The following is a 19191-nucleotide window of genomic DNA, read 5'->3' on the forward strand; positions in this document are numbered from 1 at the left end:
AAAGCTGCTCTTTAATTAATAGCAGTACTTACTCCAGCCTGATAATATTACTCTCAGATAAAGTTTCTTCAATCCTCCTCTGTAGTGCTTTTAATCTCGTACTGGCGAGTACCGCTATTTTACTGTCGTCTTGTTCTAAAGTGGCAATTTCACGGAGCACTGTTATCATGCCATTTGGATGCTTTCCGGTTTGAAGTAGATCTATATCAAGTAAACAAATTATTAGACTTATATCATGTAGCATTAAAATAAAACTGAAAGTGATAGATATAGATTGTATATCATTTCATATTATATACATATCTCTCTGTATAGTATAATAATTGGACGAGAGGCGTCCCTCACAAAATTCGTAACGTAAAACTGGGTCAGAGTTTTATATTTTACTTTAAATTTGCAACAATCGTAAGGTACGGTAAAATTTGTCGTAATATTATATCAAAAATTGTTTCTAATATGGAAAATTTATGTTATGATAAATAATGATTTCATCTTATAAAAATGAACAAAGCCTTAACACATCCTGTGTTTATCAAAAAAAAATTGGTCAATCCTGAGACGAACTCGTAGGTTTAGGATTCTGTATTCACAACATTGTATCGTACAAGTTATTTTTACAGTATATAATTATTTAAAAAGGTTCTATAAAAGGAACCATATTTTACTAGCTGACCCGACAGACATTGTTTGTACATACATTCTGTACATAATAGAAAAGTTTGGTTTTTTGAATTTGTCAAGAATATTTCACAAATAAAATTTGAAAACAGGTTGGCAGAGCACTGGCACGGAACGCCAGAGGTCGTGGGTTCGCATGGAGTCCGCAATTATTTCGTAAAATATGTTCCCTGTTGTTATATTGGTTGTTTCACAGCAGATCTGCCAAACAGTGCGTCAATAAATTCTCTCATAGAAAATATGTCCATACAAAAAAAATACTGGAAATAAAAATAATTACGACATTTCAATCAAAATTGGTCCTTTTATATCTTGCTGTATTTTTACTAGAGATAATATGCTTCTGTCCCGCACCCTTTATATGTCTACTAGATGATGCTCTCACTTCGTGCGCGTAGATATGGTTTTTTTAAAAATAATAAGCAAGATTGGTATTGAAGATTATCTCATGTCCTATTCCAATTCCGGTTCCCCTTTTCACTCCCGTTCCCAACCAGAATTATAGCTCATCGACGTGAATTTCAGATTTTCACAAATTCCGAGGAAACCATGGATTTTTCCGAGATAAAATGTAACCTATGTCTTACCCAAGCTCTAGTGTATCGCTGTACCAAATTTCATCAAAATCGGTTCAATTGCTCCGTCGTAAAAGCGTAACAAACCAACTTACATTCACATTCATAATATTAGTAGGGATGTATATTAGTATATTGTTAGTCTATGATATACACTCCAAAGCTAAACAACCTAATGAATACATTGAAATTCTAATAACATACATAGATGCTATATTGTACACGTTTTACCTAGAGCGAGTTCACATTGTATTTCCACGGGACTCCTCAACAAATGTGCGATACTAGCGCCACCTTCGTAAGCTTCCAACACTACATTATTAAATGCCTTCTGAACTGCACTGAGTCGCTTGCGTTCTTCTTCACGCTCCAATAAATTGTTGTACCTGTGATATAAGTATACAATTTTCATTTATTTAGTTGTATATCTGGGAATGTAGTATTCTAATTTTATATTTGTGCCAAAATTGATATAAGAGGCGTAACCTTCGAAGTTCATATTTCATTTTGGTACAATTATAAAATGTTTAGCTTTTCTTAATTAAAATCATAAAGACCCTTAGTATTTTCTTTGATGAACGCGAGTGTTACACATTTAAATATAACACTTTTAAAGGATTAAGACGCGTATAATTGAAACTGATCTGGAAAGGTCTTGCAACGTCGGGTTAACTAAAATAAAAATAAAAATGTTACTTTTACGCAAAAATCTAATGTAAACACAGTTACAATTACACGTGTTTTAACCCTTTCAAAGTGTTTTATTTAAATAAAGACCCAAAGCATATTATAGTAGGTACCATCACCTTAATTCATATACATTATATGTATATTAGCTGCCACAAAAAGACATCAAAATTTATCCACCACTTTAAGAGTTACGATATAATACACACAGAACATAAACAATTATAAACGTCAAACCCAACTAATACGTTCATGTTTTATTGTACTTTTTTCCTTTTAATCTTAATATTATCGTTTAAAGAAAATTTTTAAGTCCATCCGGCCTTTTCATATAAAGTTACAGGTATAATATTATTGTAACAAAATTACAATATAATTTTTAATTTGATAATATTTTTTCCAAAATCTTCGATGTCATAAAATAAATTATTGTTTGTTTATAACAAATTATTATACTAACATATTATTGATTTTCTGTCAAATACTGTAAAAACGTGTTTTTAATTTATATGGGTGGTATGCCTGAAATAAATGATTTTCCTAATGCCATCTATAATATAGATGTTTTATACATTTCATACAAATTATAGTATGATTTTATATTTATTACACTCAATTTATACAGAATAAAAAAATATGTATACTAGAACAATTAACCTAAAACTGAAAACAATAATAGTACCGAAAGAGTATATAAAAGATAAAGAATGAAATAATATCTAGCTATATAAAGACGGTGTTGGAAATTAAAATACGTACAATGTCCTCGTTTTCCCCTATCATAAATAGGGGAAAAACGAAAAGTCTTCATGAGAAAAGCTTAAAATCATTGAGATTGTCTTTCCAGGTTGTCGGGGTCAAAAGGTATTCAGGTTCAAACATTCAGGTTACATTGAAAATGGGGTTTCTTTACCAGAACGTGCCAATTACTAGGCATATGCTTAACCAGGCATGCATACTTGGATAGGAAAGAAGCGGGTCGTCACTAGTATTAGTATAATATCGTTACTGTACTTAAATCAAAAAAGTGTGTGTCCTTATGTATGCACACAAGAAGTTATACTTATTTGGCCTAACAAAGCAAAACTCCTTAAAATAATTTATTCACCGTGCTATTCTACGTTTGTAGAAAGAACAATATTGAAAAATCTTGCAACGATGGCTTTGACAATTAATTATTAAATAACTAACTAGGCTTGAACCCTTTTCCTATCCTAATAATGGACGAAGAAACAAAAAAAAACCTAGGAATAGGACCTACAGTGATGCGAGCGCATCTTAAAATTTCACTCATAATTTTTTCATAACGCGCCCAAAGAAGTATAACTTCAATAAGGTAACACCGTGCATTTTATATAACTCGTAGTACAGGTTATATATTATAATCCAGTAACGGCTATTAAATATAATTGAATCAATCCATATTTATTTAAGCTTATAAATAATTCCAGCAATATCAATAATACAAGATGCCGGTGCGAATACTCTGACCATTTCGAGAATCAAACAACATTTATGGGCAGCGTTGTATTTATATACAGATACGACTGGCAAGCTCCCGTATAAATTACTTATTTTACGATCCCACTGAGTAATCGGATCTCATTGCAGGGAATGATCGTAAATTGTTACAGCTCTGAATAGATAGATTGAGGATAATGGAAGAGCTTTCGACGAACTTCAGGTAAATTTGGAACATACCTTCCCCATAATAGTTATGGAACAATTTTATGTAGCATGCAATTATAAGCGGCCTTAAAAAAAAATGCAAAATTGTAACAAATATACATTTTGCTTACGATTAGTTTAATTGGACGTATAACGTTTCCCGCGTTTATTTGCAAGACTGCTTGTCATCCGGAAAACTTCAGAATTATCATTATATTGACAGTGTTGTCAACGATATATTGTTAACATTTTGCATATTCTTTGTTTATGCTTAGTTATTACTTTATACCAAGTTTATTTGTAAGGCCGAAGTTGTTTTACATAATACAGATCCTTCCAGCCTAGCAAAACTCTCTAAGAAAAAAATAATCTTGTAAAAAACGGAAATAGTCGAAAACCACTACGTTTTAAGCAACTATTCGCTTTCAAACTTAGCTGGATTACCTATACTTCGTCACTGAATTGTATATACTATTTCAAACTAATGTCAAATAACTCTCCACGCACACATATGCACGTTTCATACTAAACTAAATTTCAATTTTAACTTATGCAGTCCCGCCTCTTATTACGTAGTATTTACATCCTATTTGGATCCTCTTTTTAAATGAAAATAAGGGACGAGATGAGCCGGACGTTCAAATGATGGTAATTGATACGCCTTGCCCATTATAATGCAGTGCCGCTCAGCATTCTTGAATGACCCAAAAATTCTGAGCGGCACTACAATTGCACTCGTCACGTGGAGACATAAGATGTAAAGTCTCATTTGCCCAGTAATTTCACTAGCTACGGCGCCCTTCAGACCAAAACACAATAATGCTTATACATTATTTCTTCACGGCAGAAATAGGCGTCGTTGTGGGTATAGTCTAGCCGGCATCCTGTGCAAAGGAGCCTCCCACTGGTAAAATCCTTTCGTTCAAGCCAGTAAGCAAGAATGATTCCCACATATGAAGGTCCATAGAGAATTAGCGTATAGAAAATCTGAAAGCTCGATAATGCGTGATCAATTTTAATTTGCTTAAATGGTTTAATATTCAAAATACTATGTCCAATTCCAAATGCGGTTGACTGCTTACGACTTGTCAATCAAAATAAGTTCTGTAAGCGATCAGTTACTGTTATTTTACTGTTAACAATAGATTAGCTTTCTTTTTCTATCTTGCTGTATCTCCGTTCGAGATGATCTTCTCTTTCTAACGCTTTGTTCGTTTATACGTTTATTTTTGTAAGTCTATATCACAGTCATATAAATCTACAATAGTAGTTAATCTTTTGCTAATATTTTTTCCAATATCTTCGATATCATAAAATAAATTATTGTCTATTTATATCTCCTTCATATACAATTGAACCTAATGCCATCTATAATATAGATATTTTATACATTTCGTCAATTATAATATGATTTTATATTTATTACAATCAATTTATACAGAAATAAAAAAATGTATACTAGAACAATTAACCTAAAACTAAAAACCTTAAAAATATATAATATAATAACTAAAATATATTATTAAAAGGAGTCCCTTTAGGCAAGGTTCCGAAGATACTGGCAGCGTTCCCCCTTTGAATAGCTAGACTAATTCTTTGTCGGAGGTAACTGCCAGCTCTTCGGTCTCCTGTGATTTCGACTAACCTGTTTGCTATTTCTTTAAAAAACCTCATAGAGCTAGGACCCCACGGACCAAGGGTCTCGACACCGAATGGGACAAAATCATATTCGGAACCTAGACCCTTGTATTTGCATACTTTAAAATTCACATGAACTGAACGTCATCTGTTTATTTGTATCTATATCTGGTGAACTTTACAATTACCTTTAACAGATACATTTTTAACAAAACAGATCTTACCATTTATCGTCACCTTCAAGTTTGTATGTCTCTCCATGATTTTTATAACAAACTCGAATCAAATCTGCATCTGAAGATTCAGATTCTACAAGTTGTTCAAATGTTTCTTTTGCAATCTCAAACGGCAGTACTGGTTGATAGGACGACGCGTCGCCACCAATGAAACACTAAAACAAACCACTATTATTAATACATTGTTTAAAATTGCAACATTAGTAGATTATACCAACTTCTAAATATAACTATATTCCAAAGCTGTAAGGACAATTGGGATTATAAAAATTCTATACAATATTGGCTTTAGTATTTAATTAATTTCTCAATTTTTTGGACTATGTTTTTATGATTTTGGATTGCCTATTAAGCCAGGGGTCCCTGTTTCAAACCAGTAGGTGATATGGTTTGTGTGATGAATTTGTTGTACCCGAGTTATGGCTATCTATAAATAGTATAATTATTTGTATAATGAGTGTATTGATATATATAGTTGAAACTAATGAATCCAAGAGGTTATAACATGATAACAAGTTAATATATATTTACAGAAATGTTTAGTTAATGAATTTGTGCTTGAATAAAAATTACTTTTCGAATCATTTAACTATATAGAAATAATATATTTAATATATTAAACCCAAGTGCTTACCAGGAAGAAGCCGGCTTTGGAGGTGTTATTACAGCTTCGTATTTCGTCTAGATAGTATCTGAGTAAAGCTGGATTTGTTTCGTCACCGCCATCGCAGCCATAGTGCATGTCCACGAAATTCACCTTTATGCGATTATAAGACACTCGTTATTTTTACTTACTACCTGTCTTATCTTTACTTAAGATATTGTGGGGTAAAGATATACCGTCAACTCATCTAATAGGTAGTGGAAGTCTTTTCTCAAATAATATTTTTACTTGTATAATATAATCTCTTTGCCTGTACTCTTTGTATCTGACTGCTTTAGATGTGTACGTACTTAAAAAAAATTCTACTCTTAATTTTATTTATCATTACGAACTCAACTCGTGTTAGCAATCCGGACAAATCTTCGCGATTTTTGGTTTGCTGTTATATTAATGTAATTTTGTAACGTTTTAAATAAATATACAAAAAAAGATAAAATACGTTTAAAGAAAAACAAATTCGTAAAATGTTTTTTTTTTGTTTTTCTTTCTGCCAAATCTAAAAAATCAAATATAATTAATAATAGAAGTAAATTTGATTAACCTCGTGAAGAAAATCAATATAATATATTAAATTTTTATTACAAAAAGGAAAAATGCAGCGACAGCCTTGAAAATATTTATGACCTAATGCAGTATCAGTATTAGAAGCAGTAGTTAGTTTGAGCGTATTAAATTTTTCGAAAATAATTTGTTTTTATTTTAATTTATGTATTCCAAATAAGATCTAGTTTAAACACTAAAAGGCGCCGATATGGATAGCAAGATTTAAAATTAAACTATTTATAATGTAGAAAGGTAAGATATAACGGTATTATTATTAATATTATAATGATATCGTAGTGTCGGCAGATCTTCTGAGCTCAATTCAATCGACGACCTGGTAATATTAGAATTCTGCAGGATGCTATAAAAGCGTTTAGTGGTGAATACGTGAAGGGCATTTTGCACATTTACTGACACTGCATTGGAAATAGGCATATTGCGCGCTATACAGAGGTTAAACTAAAGAAACTACACGTTATAAAGGGCCAACTTCAGAAGAGTAATGTAGGCACAGTAACGAAATGCTGGAGTGATGATAAAGCACAATCAGCAAGACAAAAATGTATTGAAAAAGGGAAAGAAAGTGTATGGGGGAAGGTGGAAGAGTAATTCACCCAATCTGGAAACCCTATCTCAAAATCATATTTATTATGCAAATGACTTTTACAACAAAAAAATTAAAAACATTTGAAATATAACCTTTTAATACATGTAGAGTATATTTACTCAATAAGAAAATGTGTATTTTTATTAAAGTGAACATAAATTTGTGACTCATATCGTAACATTGAAATGCTGTCAGAATTTCAAAAATAGAGCAGCTAACACGTAGATAAGCTTTATATAAGCCCGGCTTTACATAATCTGTGATAAGTTGTAAGGAAAAAATAGGAGTGACTCATACCCTACTAATAAGCTAAAAAGCATCCCAAGGCTTTTTTGATAATATGTTGTTATTTAAAAAAATGCAATTTGATATTAAAATACTTTTGAGAACAGTTTATTAAGGCTGGGCTGCTTCATATAAGCTATTATAGTTAAAGTGAAATTAAGTAAGATTTAACGTTAACAGTAACGCTGATTTTAACATAGACTGCGGAATGTGTTGCAACATCGTATTCCTTGTTATAGTTAAAGTTATAAAGTGAAATATTAAGTCAATATCGAAATTATATATTACTAGCTGACCCGACAGACGCTGTTCTGTCAATAGAAAAAAAAAAGATGTACTCGGGAATAATGTAGTAGTTGGAAATGTGTAATCTAATTTATTGAGTTAAAAATGAAACAAAAACGTATATCTGAATGATCATACCCTTCAACTACCGTTTTTTAAAGTATTAAGGTGACATAAAGATATACAAATGCCATCGCGATCTATTCTGTAGACTATAGGTCTACAGAATAGACCAATCACCATAAAACCAACCAGAATAACATACACAATTCCACCATATATTAATTTGTTATAATATCTCAAAAGGTTTAGACAGTGGTTTCGTTGAAAGCTCCCTTTTTTTTCCCTAAAAGGCTTACTTTTTCCGACACCTCAAAAACATTATTGTTTACAATTTTTTTTTTAATTTTTTTATTTATGTATACAAAAATCTATACAAAACTGTACAAATTATAAACTAAAACCTTCCTCGAGAACCACGCTATCATCCAATCCATTGGTGTAAAGAGCATGAAAATCAGTGCAATAGTTTTTGAGTTTATTGCGAACAAACAGACAGGCGCGGCAGAGGACTTTGTTTTATAATATGTTGTGACTACATAAAACAATTGATAACACTATAAAACGACCCGTAAATTTTTTCATAAACAATAACATCTAATCTGAGTCATCATATGTTCTTTGGTATTGAAAACAAATTAAACATTGACTAATTCTTAAAACTATATATGGTTAATTTTCCTCAATTTTTAATATTAGGTGTGATGGCTCTTAACTAAGAAATTCAGTAATCTCACATCTTTGCGTAAGAAATAATAAATTAATTATTTAATGTGTATTTTATCAATAAAATAACTCTGACCGAAGCTTCTGTTATAAACGAAATTCAGAATTTTTAAACCCTCTTTATCAATGTTTGTAGCACGTATTCTGTCAATTCTATGTCAAACGTCATAAAGGTTACATTAAAAAAGTTTATATTGTCCAAAGCGCTAAAGTTAGATTAAAAATAATTTTATGTGGTGGTGAAGTATTCTTAACTTTTTCCCCCAATTTTCTTATTTTTTTCTTTCATTAGAACCTTCTCCTGACAATAAACAAACACATCAAAAAAATAATTAGTGATAGATAGTTTATATCGAATATTTATTTGAATCTTTTGGCATGTAGCTATTTAGCTAAACATTTACATGAACTAAGTTTAACATTAACAAAAGCTTCAAGCGGCGAAGATTGGACGGTTATAGTTAAAGTTATGACGTCATCTAAAAATTGTAAAATGGTACAACACATTTTTTGGTTATCTTTATCATTATTGTTTTATTATAAAATTAATATTCTATTTTAAATAAAATCTGCTCCATGATTTGTCTATTAAATACCCAGAATTGTGTTGTTTGGATATAGAAGAGTCCTTCAGAAGATAAAAGTAGCCTCCCCTATAAAATAGACAAATTATTACAGAGTTCTTAACCATTATAATAATAACATTACCTCAATGTATCTATCGTCATACGCAGACTGCAATTCTGGTCCAACAAGCTCGAGGACTTGGCGCCTTTCTTCACGAAAATCTAACAAAATGAGAGATGATTATACAAAAACATAATTTAGGTACTTATCAAATTCAACTTCATGTATTTTTAATCAAAGTAGGATTAAAAATCATTTATTGAACGTCAAAAACTACCAGCCATTCGGAAAAGTATACCTAAGTTTCGTGCAAGAATTTGGCGAGTCAACATGTCCTGAGGGTGTCTCATGTAGAGGCGAAACACGTGTTGAATTGATTAAAAGACAAATCATAGCGGAATTTACACTCAAGAAAACTCACAGCATTTTTGTAATTATGAATTTTCGCAAAACAACAACTGATTCAATATTTTTTCAAAAGTATGCCTCAGACTTGAAAAGAACAGAAACAAGAAACTCAACTGGCTATATTATAATATCAAAAGCTATTTTACGAGTATATTACAGTTGACAAAGATAGCAATATTTTCTATAGCCGAAAACAAAGCTAAAGCAAAGAGAACAGTGGTTTTAAACATATTATCTATCATTAATTTCACAAAGAAAGATTAAGTAATCTTAAGTAATGTTCTTTATCTTAGATCGTAGCATCCGACATGGTGAACTCGATTTTCAAGAAAATAGATAATAGATAGATACGAGTGCTCTAGTTGAGTCCAACTTTTATGCTGTCCCAAAGTTCTGAAATAATTTATCTTGTATATAAGTAGTTATAAAGTTAGGATAAAATTAAGTTCAATATGGAACTGAGAAAAACTGCGTATTTTCCTCATAATATAGAAACAGTACAGTGTTAAGTAAATGTTACGAAATGAAAAAGTTAAAAAGCCGACGATCTGGTCAAGATCGCCGAAATACGTTGCATGAGAGCAGCGCAGTACCGATCGTCGTTGAGATCTCTGGGGCCACTGTCCAAAGGTGGACGTCTTCCGGCTGATGACGATGATGATAAATGAAGAAGAGTTATGCTGTGCGGTGTAATTCGTAAAGCGCTGGCCGCTATGGCTTACATATTATAATTACATTTTACCAGTGGGAGGCTCTTTTGCACAGGAAACTGGCTAGAATATGGGTACCACAACGGCGCCTATTTCTGCTGTGAAGAAGTTATGTGTAAACATTACTGAGTTTCGGTCTGAAGGGCGCCGTAGCTAAGGAAATTACTGAGCAAATGAGACTTAACATCTTCTGTCTCAAGGTGACGAGCGCAATTGTAGTGCCGCTCAGATATTTTGGGGTTTTTCAAGAATCCTGAGCGGCACTGCATTGTAATGGGCAGGGAGTATCAATTACCATCAGCTGAACCCTGCTCGTCTCATCCCTAATTTTCATAAAAAAAAATACATAATTAAACCAATGTGTTAGTTATTCTGTACTTGCTTATAATTTTATTAAAACGAAATCTCATTTTAAGTTCCAAACGTTTATATTACCATCTGCCGAGGTGGCCTGTCGAGCAATCAGTACCTCATTTTAAATATGGAATTATTCATGATAGTACATAATATTCCTTTTTCTGCTATGAAGCAGTAATGGGTAAGCATTATTGTATTTCGGTCTCAAGAGCGCCATAACTAGTGATTTTACTGGAAAAATGAGACTTAACATCTTATGTCTCAAGGTGACGAGCGCAATAAAGGCATAAAAGGAATTTATTTTCTCAAAATTGATTCCTTTAGAATCCTTTTTGATGTCATTTCTAATTACTACTAGATACTACTACCGCTTCGGAAACAAATGGCGCTCTGAGAGAGAAGAAGCGGCGCAAGAAACTCTCCCAGCATTCTTTTTTTGCGCTCTTTTCAATAAAAATATACAATATCGTACAGTCATTTCTATCGCTATAAAATAATCACAATCTAGTCCCAGGCTGTACGATCATTTAGATATTCAGCAGTGGAGTAATAGGATTTACGACAGAGCCATTTTTTTATAAAACATTTAAATTTATTTATAGATAGTGCCTGAACAGTGGCTGGGACTTTATTATAAAGTGTATACATTTACCCTTAAAGCTATTATGTATCTTATGAAGCCTACTAGAATTAGTTACAAGCAATCCCTTATTTCTGTTCTGTGTTTAATTGTAGTGCCGCTCAGAATGCTCGGGTTTTTCAAGAATCCTGAGTGGCACTGCATTGTAAACAGGCGGCGCTTATAAATTAACATCAGCTACTTGTAAAGAGGTACGTAATATACTCTTACCATTGTACGTAGATGCAAGGTATATCTTGACAGCGCGAGGTCCCGGCCACTTGTCACTATCCTGGGTGAACCCCTTCAGTGCCTGAAGCACCAAAGGATCCGGAGCGGTCATTACGCCCCGCCCCTCTCACCTTCCTCGCCCAGCACTCATCCCTCACGTCATTCTGTAAAAATATTGACCATAAATAACACTGAAAAGATAACTTATGAGATACGTATGTTACTTAATTTCCCTTTTTTTTTTGTTATCCGATGCGCTATTAGAAATATTCAATATATATATAAACGTCACATATATTAAATTTGAAAACAAAATTTATGAACTATGCGGGACTACCTACTGATCTAACAATTGTTTAGACTTAAAAGAGCGACATCTTAAGTAAATTTCCTAATATGCAAATGTTGGAGTTGAGAAGGTTATCAACTGTAAAGTAGATCATGTAGATGAAGCCACAAACTGCGAGTTGATCAAGACACACAAGTCACTCGAACGGTTGGATCAGTGGTAAGAGCGCTCGAACCGAACTCGAGAGGTCGCGGGGTCGAGTACCGCATCATTCATAAATTTTGTTTACCACCTTCGCACGACACGTCACAAATTAGGATATCATCCCCACCATCTGGATGTGTGGCGGTCCTCCACAGTGCGGTTTTCAAGGAGCTTTCTTCCTCGTACTACTAAGCTGTGGAATGAGCTTCCTTGTGCGGTGTTTCCGGGACGATACGACATGGGTACCTTCAAAAAAAGCGCGTACACCTTCCTTAAAGGCCGGCAACGCTCTTGTGATTCCTCTGGTATTGCAAGAGAATGTAGGCGGCGGTGATCACTTAACACCAGGTGACCCGTACGCTCGTTTGTCCTCCTATTCCATAACATAAAAAAAAAACTTAATTTATGTATTTAATCCCAGAATTCAAGGGTCCTCCCTTTAAAAACAACTAACAAACTTATAAACGTCGTTGAATATTAACTATATACTTTTCAGTCCAGATTTATTATTAATAAAAGGAAAAAGAAAAGAATATAATAAGAAGATAAGTATGACATTCTGTAATGGGTACCTTCTATGAAACTTTACCAGGAGGCTCCATTGCACAGGATGCCGGCTAGATTATGGGGACCACAACGGCGCCTATTAGTGTAAGCATCACTGTGTTTCGTTCTGAACTAGACTTGACATCTTATGTCTAAAGGTGACGAACGAAGCTGGGTTTTTCAATAATCCTGAGCGACACTGCATTGTAATGGGCAGGGCGTATCACTTACCATCAGCTTTACGTATAGCTCAGCTCGTCTTTTATTTTCATAAAAATCCGCGTATACCCATAAAATAGCCGCCAATGTCCCTGTGATTATTCATGTGTTGTTGAAGATTATGGATGCCGGTGATATCATCAGGTGATTTGTTCAAACCTTCATCCTCCTGATATCAATTAAAACATTTTTTTTTTGTTTACTGTTATCTATACTAATATATAAAGCTGCAGTGTTTGTTTGTTTGTTTGTTTGTTTGTTTGAACGCGCTAATCTCTGGTACTACTGGTCCGATTTGAATGATTCTTTCAGTGTTGGGTAGTCCATTTATCGAGGAAGGCTATAGGCTATGTTTTTTTTCAAAATTAGGGATCCGTAATAAAATTGCTATTTTGTAACACAAGGTGTAAAATCGAAAACCTATTTTTGCGTGCGCTGCAGAAACTATTGACAATAGAACAAAATGATGTACAGGCTATAATATAGGCAATATTTTATTACTTGTAAAACTATCGCGTGAATTATACTTTATATGGCAAAACAACGTTTGCCGGGTCAGCTAGTATTATTATATGCATATAAGCAAATTTACTAGGAACTGTGATAACTTCTTTTGCCTACTAATAGGTTAACTTGCTAAGTCGAGTTAGTAAGTCTTTTGTGAGGCTATGTGATGATGCGATACAACATATCCCATAAAATGTTCAAAACAAATTTACTACGAAATTCAAAAGAATTGCGAAAAGACGCTAATGTGGTAAAGGTTATTTGATTGTAACAAAACCTTATTTAAAAAAGAAGCCCCGAGTTAAGTTTGAGCTGAGTTTTTTCAGCCCGTTCTTCTCAAGTCTGAGGCATAAATTTTCGAAGAGGTAGTAAGTTTTGGCCTTCAATAAGTAATTTCATATCCTATTTTGAATAAAAATTGTTGATTTTGAATGAAAAATAAATTAAATTTAATCAATAACCTTACTCAGCAGTCAACCTATGATTATAAATAAGACAGGTTAGCATGATAAAATAAATGTATATTTTTTTGTATCAAAAAAGTAATACCCACAATAGGTTTAATATGAAACCTTTATTAGGCTTATCATAATATTAAAAACATTTCATTGTGTTAATATTGAAAGCGACAAAAATGTATTGTATGAAAACACAAAGCTCTGTAACTATAATTCATGGAAGTTTCACAATATGTGCTACAGAATTGTACAAAGCTTTGCGACAGGTGCTTGTGAAAGCTCGCTTATGATCCTGCTGTTGAATAATTCAATATACCTATACGTTTAATTGCTTGCTTACAACTTTTTGTGTATGCGTTCACTATTCATGGTCCTTACAAAGGCCTTTAGTTGTTAGTTTGAGTAATTTAAATCAATATCACATAATGCGCCTGCCTCACAGATATATACTCATATTTGAATTCAAATTCAAACATTATTCAAAAAAGGATCAAATTTTTTTTTAGAGACTGACTTGGCGAGTCAATATCTCCTAAGGATGCCTCGTGTAGAGGCGAAACACAATATAACGAATTGGCTGTAGACATATCTTAGCGAATTTGAACTCAAGAAAACACAAAAAATGATAATTATGCATTTCCGCAAAATAACACCTAATTCAATAAATTTTCTTTAAAAAAAAAAGAATTTTAAATCACTTCAAAATCGGTGACCCATTAAAACATTTCCAAGTCCTTTTTATATGAGAGTTTCTTACATAAAATTAAAGAAAGAAAAAACTAGTGTTTGTATTTACGATATTAGCTATCAATGTCCAAAATTAGATTTCTCGATAGCGTATGGAATGATGTCAGAAAGAAAATATTAATTAGGTTATTCAATTTAAGGCTCGCCCGTTTCATCAAATTAATTAGAATAAAGCTATTGAAACGGTTGACTAACGAAAATTTATTATTTCTTCTTTACGAACCAATACTTTTATTATTTCATGTATTTTTATTCCCCATTTTAATTATTAACATGATTATTAAGATAGCACACCCAATTTATGCCGTAAATTTATGGGTTAAAAGAGTAAATGTAGGTATTTATTAGTCTATACATTCAACATGTGAGTTGGATTCCTTCGGGCGCTTTAGAGATCAAAATTTTAAAGGCATAAAAGGCATTAATTTTCTCAAAATTGATTCCTTTAGAATTCTTTTTGATGTCATTTCTTATACTACTAGATACTACTACCGCTTCGGAAACAAATGGCGCTCTGATAGAGAAGAAGCGGCGCAAGAAACTCTCCCAGCATTCTTTTTTTGCGCTCTTTTCAATAAAAATATACAATAATGTACAGTCATTTCTATCGCTATAAAATAATCACAATCTAGTCTATTTAGATATTCAGCAGTGGCATTTTACGTCAGTCTAATTATCTAGTAAGTTCTTATTTTGTGTTTTAGTTCAAATTCATTTAATATTTGATTTTACAGAAATTGACACATAATTTTGCAGATACTTTTGAACGAAGCTCAACTATTTTTTTGAATTGAGTTACTAGTTAAGTTTAAGGTTGTGTTTGGTCTCTGCAGTTAATACTTATGTCCAGATCCAATTTTATTTAATTTTTTCAACTATATCCATTTTTGGGGGTAAGAAGTGGGAGTGGTAATGGAGGATTCATTTGCCAAGGTGATGACATACTTCCCCGCTTTCTTCGACTCACATTAACCCTATTGAATAAACTTTTTTATTTTTGGTATAACTTAGATGGTCTCTTTTGAAATTCAACCATTAGATATTTTATAAGCCCACAGTAACCACTACAAATTGTTTACGAGATATCGTGATTGATATCCGACCAATCACGATATTGTGTTACATTCGTTGTGACCAATAAGCCCACAGTGAACTCGCTCACCTCAGTTGGTTGACTGAATTGCTTGCAATGCGAATGTACACTATATGAATGAGGAGTTTACTTGGTTTGAGCCAATGGTATGGCCCGATTTTAAACGGAATCATCTAACTATCCGTAAATAGTAATAATTATGATGAACTGAGCTTCACATTAAAAATTTTTGTAAGTTCTTTTGGAACGATAGAAAGCATACAGATCAAAACTATCCAATTTTAAGCATATTACAATGGTATAGTATTCACTTATGGAACTCAATCTGATATACGAACATAACCAGTTTTTCTTTTATATCAATGTGTATAAACAAATTAATTATTTCTGTGAATGTTTGCGTTTGTAACTGTGTACCACTTTGATTATTATTTTTGTATCTTATTGCTGATTATTATTGTATCTATGAAATATTGGTGAGGACACATTTATATTTATATTTTGTATCTTTTCGTATATTGTTCAGTTATTGTGATTTTTCCTTGTAATAAATAAATAAGCAAATTTTGTTTGGCATTGCTTATAGATCTGCTGCAACATACTATGTTATAGTTCGATATTCATACAATTATTTCTCATATTTCGACATTATTATGACATCGTTGCTTTTTTTATATGACATTTAGGGACGAGACGAGCAAGTTCAGCTGATGGTAAGTGATACGCCGTGCCCATACAAAGCAGCTCCGCTCAGGTTTCTTGAAAAACTCCAAAATTCTGAGCGGCACTACAATTGCGCTCGTCACCTTGAGACATAAGATGTTAAGTCTTATTTGCCCAGTAATAATTCACTAGCTACGGCCTAGCCCTTCAGACCGAAACACAATAATGTTTACACATTACTGCTTCACGGCAGAAATAGGCGCTGTTGTGGTTTCCACAATCTAGTCGGCATCCTGTGCAAAGGAGCCTCCCACTGATATCGTATCTAAAGAACCAAAATTGTCATCCACCAATGAATGCAGCTTCGTGTTTGTTTTTAAGCGAAAAACTTAGCTTGTATAAAAAAAACTTTTAATGATTTATGAGTATTCGGCTATTACACGCTATTACGCGATACGGTGACACGCAATTTGGTAATAATGGATGCTATTACAATTTTAGTTATAAATTTTCCCAATATACTCGATGTAAACTTTATTTAGCGGCATTAAAACTGATCGTGGAAGAGAAATAAGCTAATATATAATAGTAAGAAATAATATTTAAAAAAAAAGTCTTCAAACTAGAACGTGAAAAAACTACAGACTAAGAATTAGCCGGGAAAAAAGGTAGGATTCACGTAGCATTTTTTTTTGAAAAGCGGGACCAACGAGCCAACGGGCCACCTGGTGTTAAGTGATCACCACCGTCCACATTCTCTTGCAACACCAGAGGAATTACAAGAGCGTTGCCGGCCTTTAAGGAAGGTGTACGCGCTTTTTTTGAAGGTACCCATGACGTATCGTCCCGGTAACACCGCACAAGGAAGCTCATTCACCAGCTTAGTGGTACGAGGAAGAAAGCTCCTTGAAAACCGCACTGTGGAGGACTGCCATACATCCAGATGGTGGGGATGATATCCTAATCTGTAGTGTGTCGTGCGAAGGTGTAATTCGGCGGTAGGAATAAGGTGATAACATAACCATAATCTTTGGTTGATTCTAGTATCAGTGGCTCATCCAATTTTATGAGTGAAGAATGCTTACAGGGCTAATCCCTGACATTCTCGTTTTGCCCCATTACGGGGTAATACGGCAACTCTCCTCCCGCCATCGTTCTCATTACAGTCTCTACTCGCATGGTGGATTTATTGCCAGGTCGTCTTATAACATAGTAGACGTAATTGATACAGGGTATTCTGTATTAGACAATGGCTTTGGAGTGTTGTAGTTAAGACCGATCATTAAGGTTCGCGTATTTGGACCCCTCATTCAAAAATTTTATTACTAAAGTTAAAGAATGGTCTATAGGTCTCTGTTGGGAGACAGAATTATTATATTGCAATGAACAGCGTTGAGGATATTTTTATTCGTCTAGTTTTTTATTGCCTTTGTTATTGCGGTTATGCCCTTTGTTATTGCGCTTATGCCCCTTGAGATTTTTAGTATATGTGACGATCTGGATGCCTGTAAAAAGCCCTGGTTGGTGCTGGCACAGGGCCGCGATAAATGGAGTAAAGCATAGGAGGCCTTTGCCAAGCAGTGGGATCCAATAGGCTGATAAAAAAATAATATATGTCCACCATTCATGTATAATACTAAAAGTGATAATGACTTCAAAAATTCATACGCATATGCGTGCATTCTACAAAAACTTTCCACTCTGCGGTTCGAGCACTGGTGTAAGATTTACCTTTATAGTTCGTAGAGTTACCGAAATCGGTTACGTAAACATATTGCTACTACCAAGAAATAGCTGAAATACTGTAATAAGAAAACCGAACCCGTAACCCATTCAAACATACCACTGGACCACTAGGCTCGTTATTTTCTTTTCACATTCAATCGATATCAATTACGATGTGATGAGGTAATAATAACCACAGTTCCGTAGTTCCAAGAATTAGCCCATAATTAATGATTCTGATATTTACAGAAAAACACGCTACCTGCGTGCCTTATGATAATAAAGCAAGTAATTTTTCGTAATATTTCATATCCGCCCTGCCCTATGCTGAAATAAATATAAGGTGTAAAAATGTCAAGTTTCATTCTGTTGTATTTTAGGGTTCCGTAGCCAAATGGCAAAAAACGGAACCCTTATGGATTCGTCGTGTCTGTTTGTCTGTCCATCCATATATCACAGCCCCTTTTTTCCGAAGCTATACTGTTCCAACTTGGTAAGTAAGTGTATTCTGTGAACTGCGTTAAAGATTAATTTTGACAAAAACAGAAAAAAACACAGTAAACTTTGGGGGTTCCCCATAATTACCCGATACTCAAAAATTTTTTTATCAAACCCATACGTGTGAGGTATTTATTGATAGGTATTCAAAAATGGTATCGAGGTTTGTAAATGTCGTTTTTTTCTAACTTAATAGTTTCGCGAGAAACACTTCCAAAGTAGTAAAATGAGTCCCCCCCCCCCTGTTACTTCTAAAATAAGAGAATGATAAAACCTAATAAAATATATTATGTACATTACCATGCAAACTTCTTATTTGAACGAGATCTAGTATGTAGTTTTTTCTTAATACGTCATAAATCGTAAACCACAAGTTATACACTATTAAAACATCGATCAAAGTAACATTGAACTACAAGAACTCTTATATTATGTTACTTGCTGATACGGAACCCTTCATGAGTGAGTTCGACTCACACTTGGCCGCTTTTTTGTTATTAGAACATTGAACCCGCAAATTCGTCCGTGGGCCTTCAATTCTATTTTTATATCTATCAGCCAAAGGTAATAAACTGATCTCTAGTTTATAATGATTAAGCTTAGAGATTGCATCATTCAATACTCGCTCCTCAATCTGC

General features: G+C 33.3%; 1 protein-coding gene across 2 annotated transcripts in view; it reads right to left on the reverse strand.

Moving 5' to 3' along the window:
• The window catches only part of LOC126968368 (protein qui-1), a 127278-nt gene that overhangs the window by 66321 nt on the left and 41766 nt on the right, over positions 1 to 19191 (reverse strand). Inside the window, exons 2-7 of one of the 2 annotated variants that reach the window (XM_050813352.1) lie at positions 11605 to 11768; positions 9361 to 9440; positions 6117 to 6239; positions 5471 to 5637; positions 1485 to 1639; positions 33 to 201 (exon numbers count right to left, since the gene is read on the reverse strand). In XM_050813352.1, the coding sequence (XP_050669309.1) occupies positions 33 to 201; positions 1485 to 1639; positions 5471 to 5637; positions 6117 to 6239; positions 9361 to 9440; positions 11605 to 11716 (806 nt within the window). In that variant the 5' untranslated portion in view covers positions 11717 to 11768. The remainder of the gene's footprint in view (positions 1 to 32; positions 202 to 1484; positions 1640 to 5470; positions 5638 to 6116; positions 6240 to 9360; positions 9441 to 11604; positions 11769 to 19191) is intronic. The other variant, XM_050813353.1, reaches the window with a different exon arrangement.

The sequence above is a fragment of the Leptidea sinapis genome, chromosome 15 (assembly GCF_905404315.1).
Source record: "Leptidea sinapis chromosome 15, ilLepSina1.1, whole genome shotgun sequence".
Lineage (NCBI taxonomy): Eukaryota > Metazoa > Arthropoda > Insecta > Lepidoptera > Pieridae > Leptidea > Leptidea sinapis.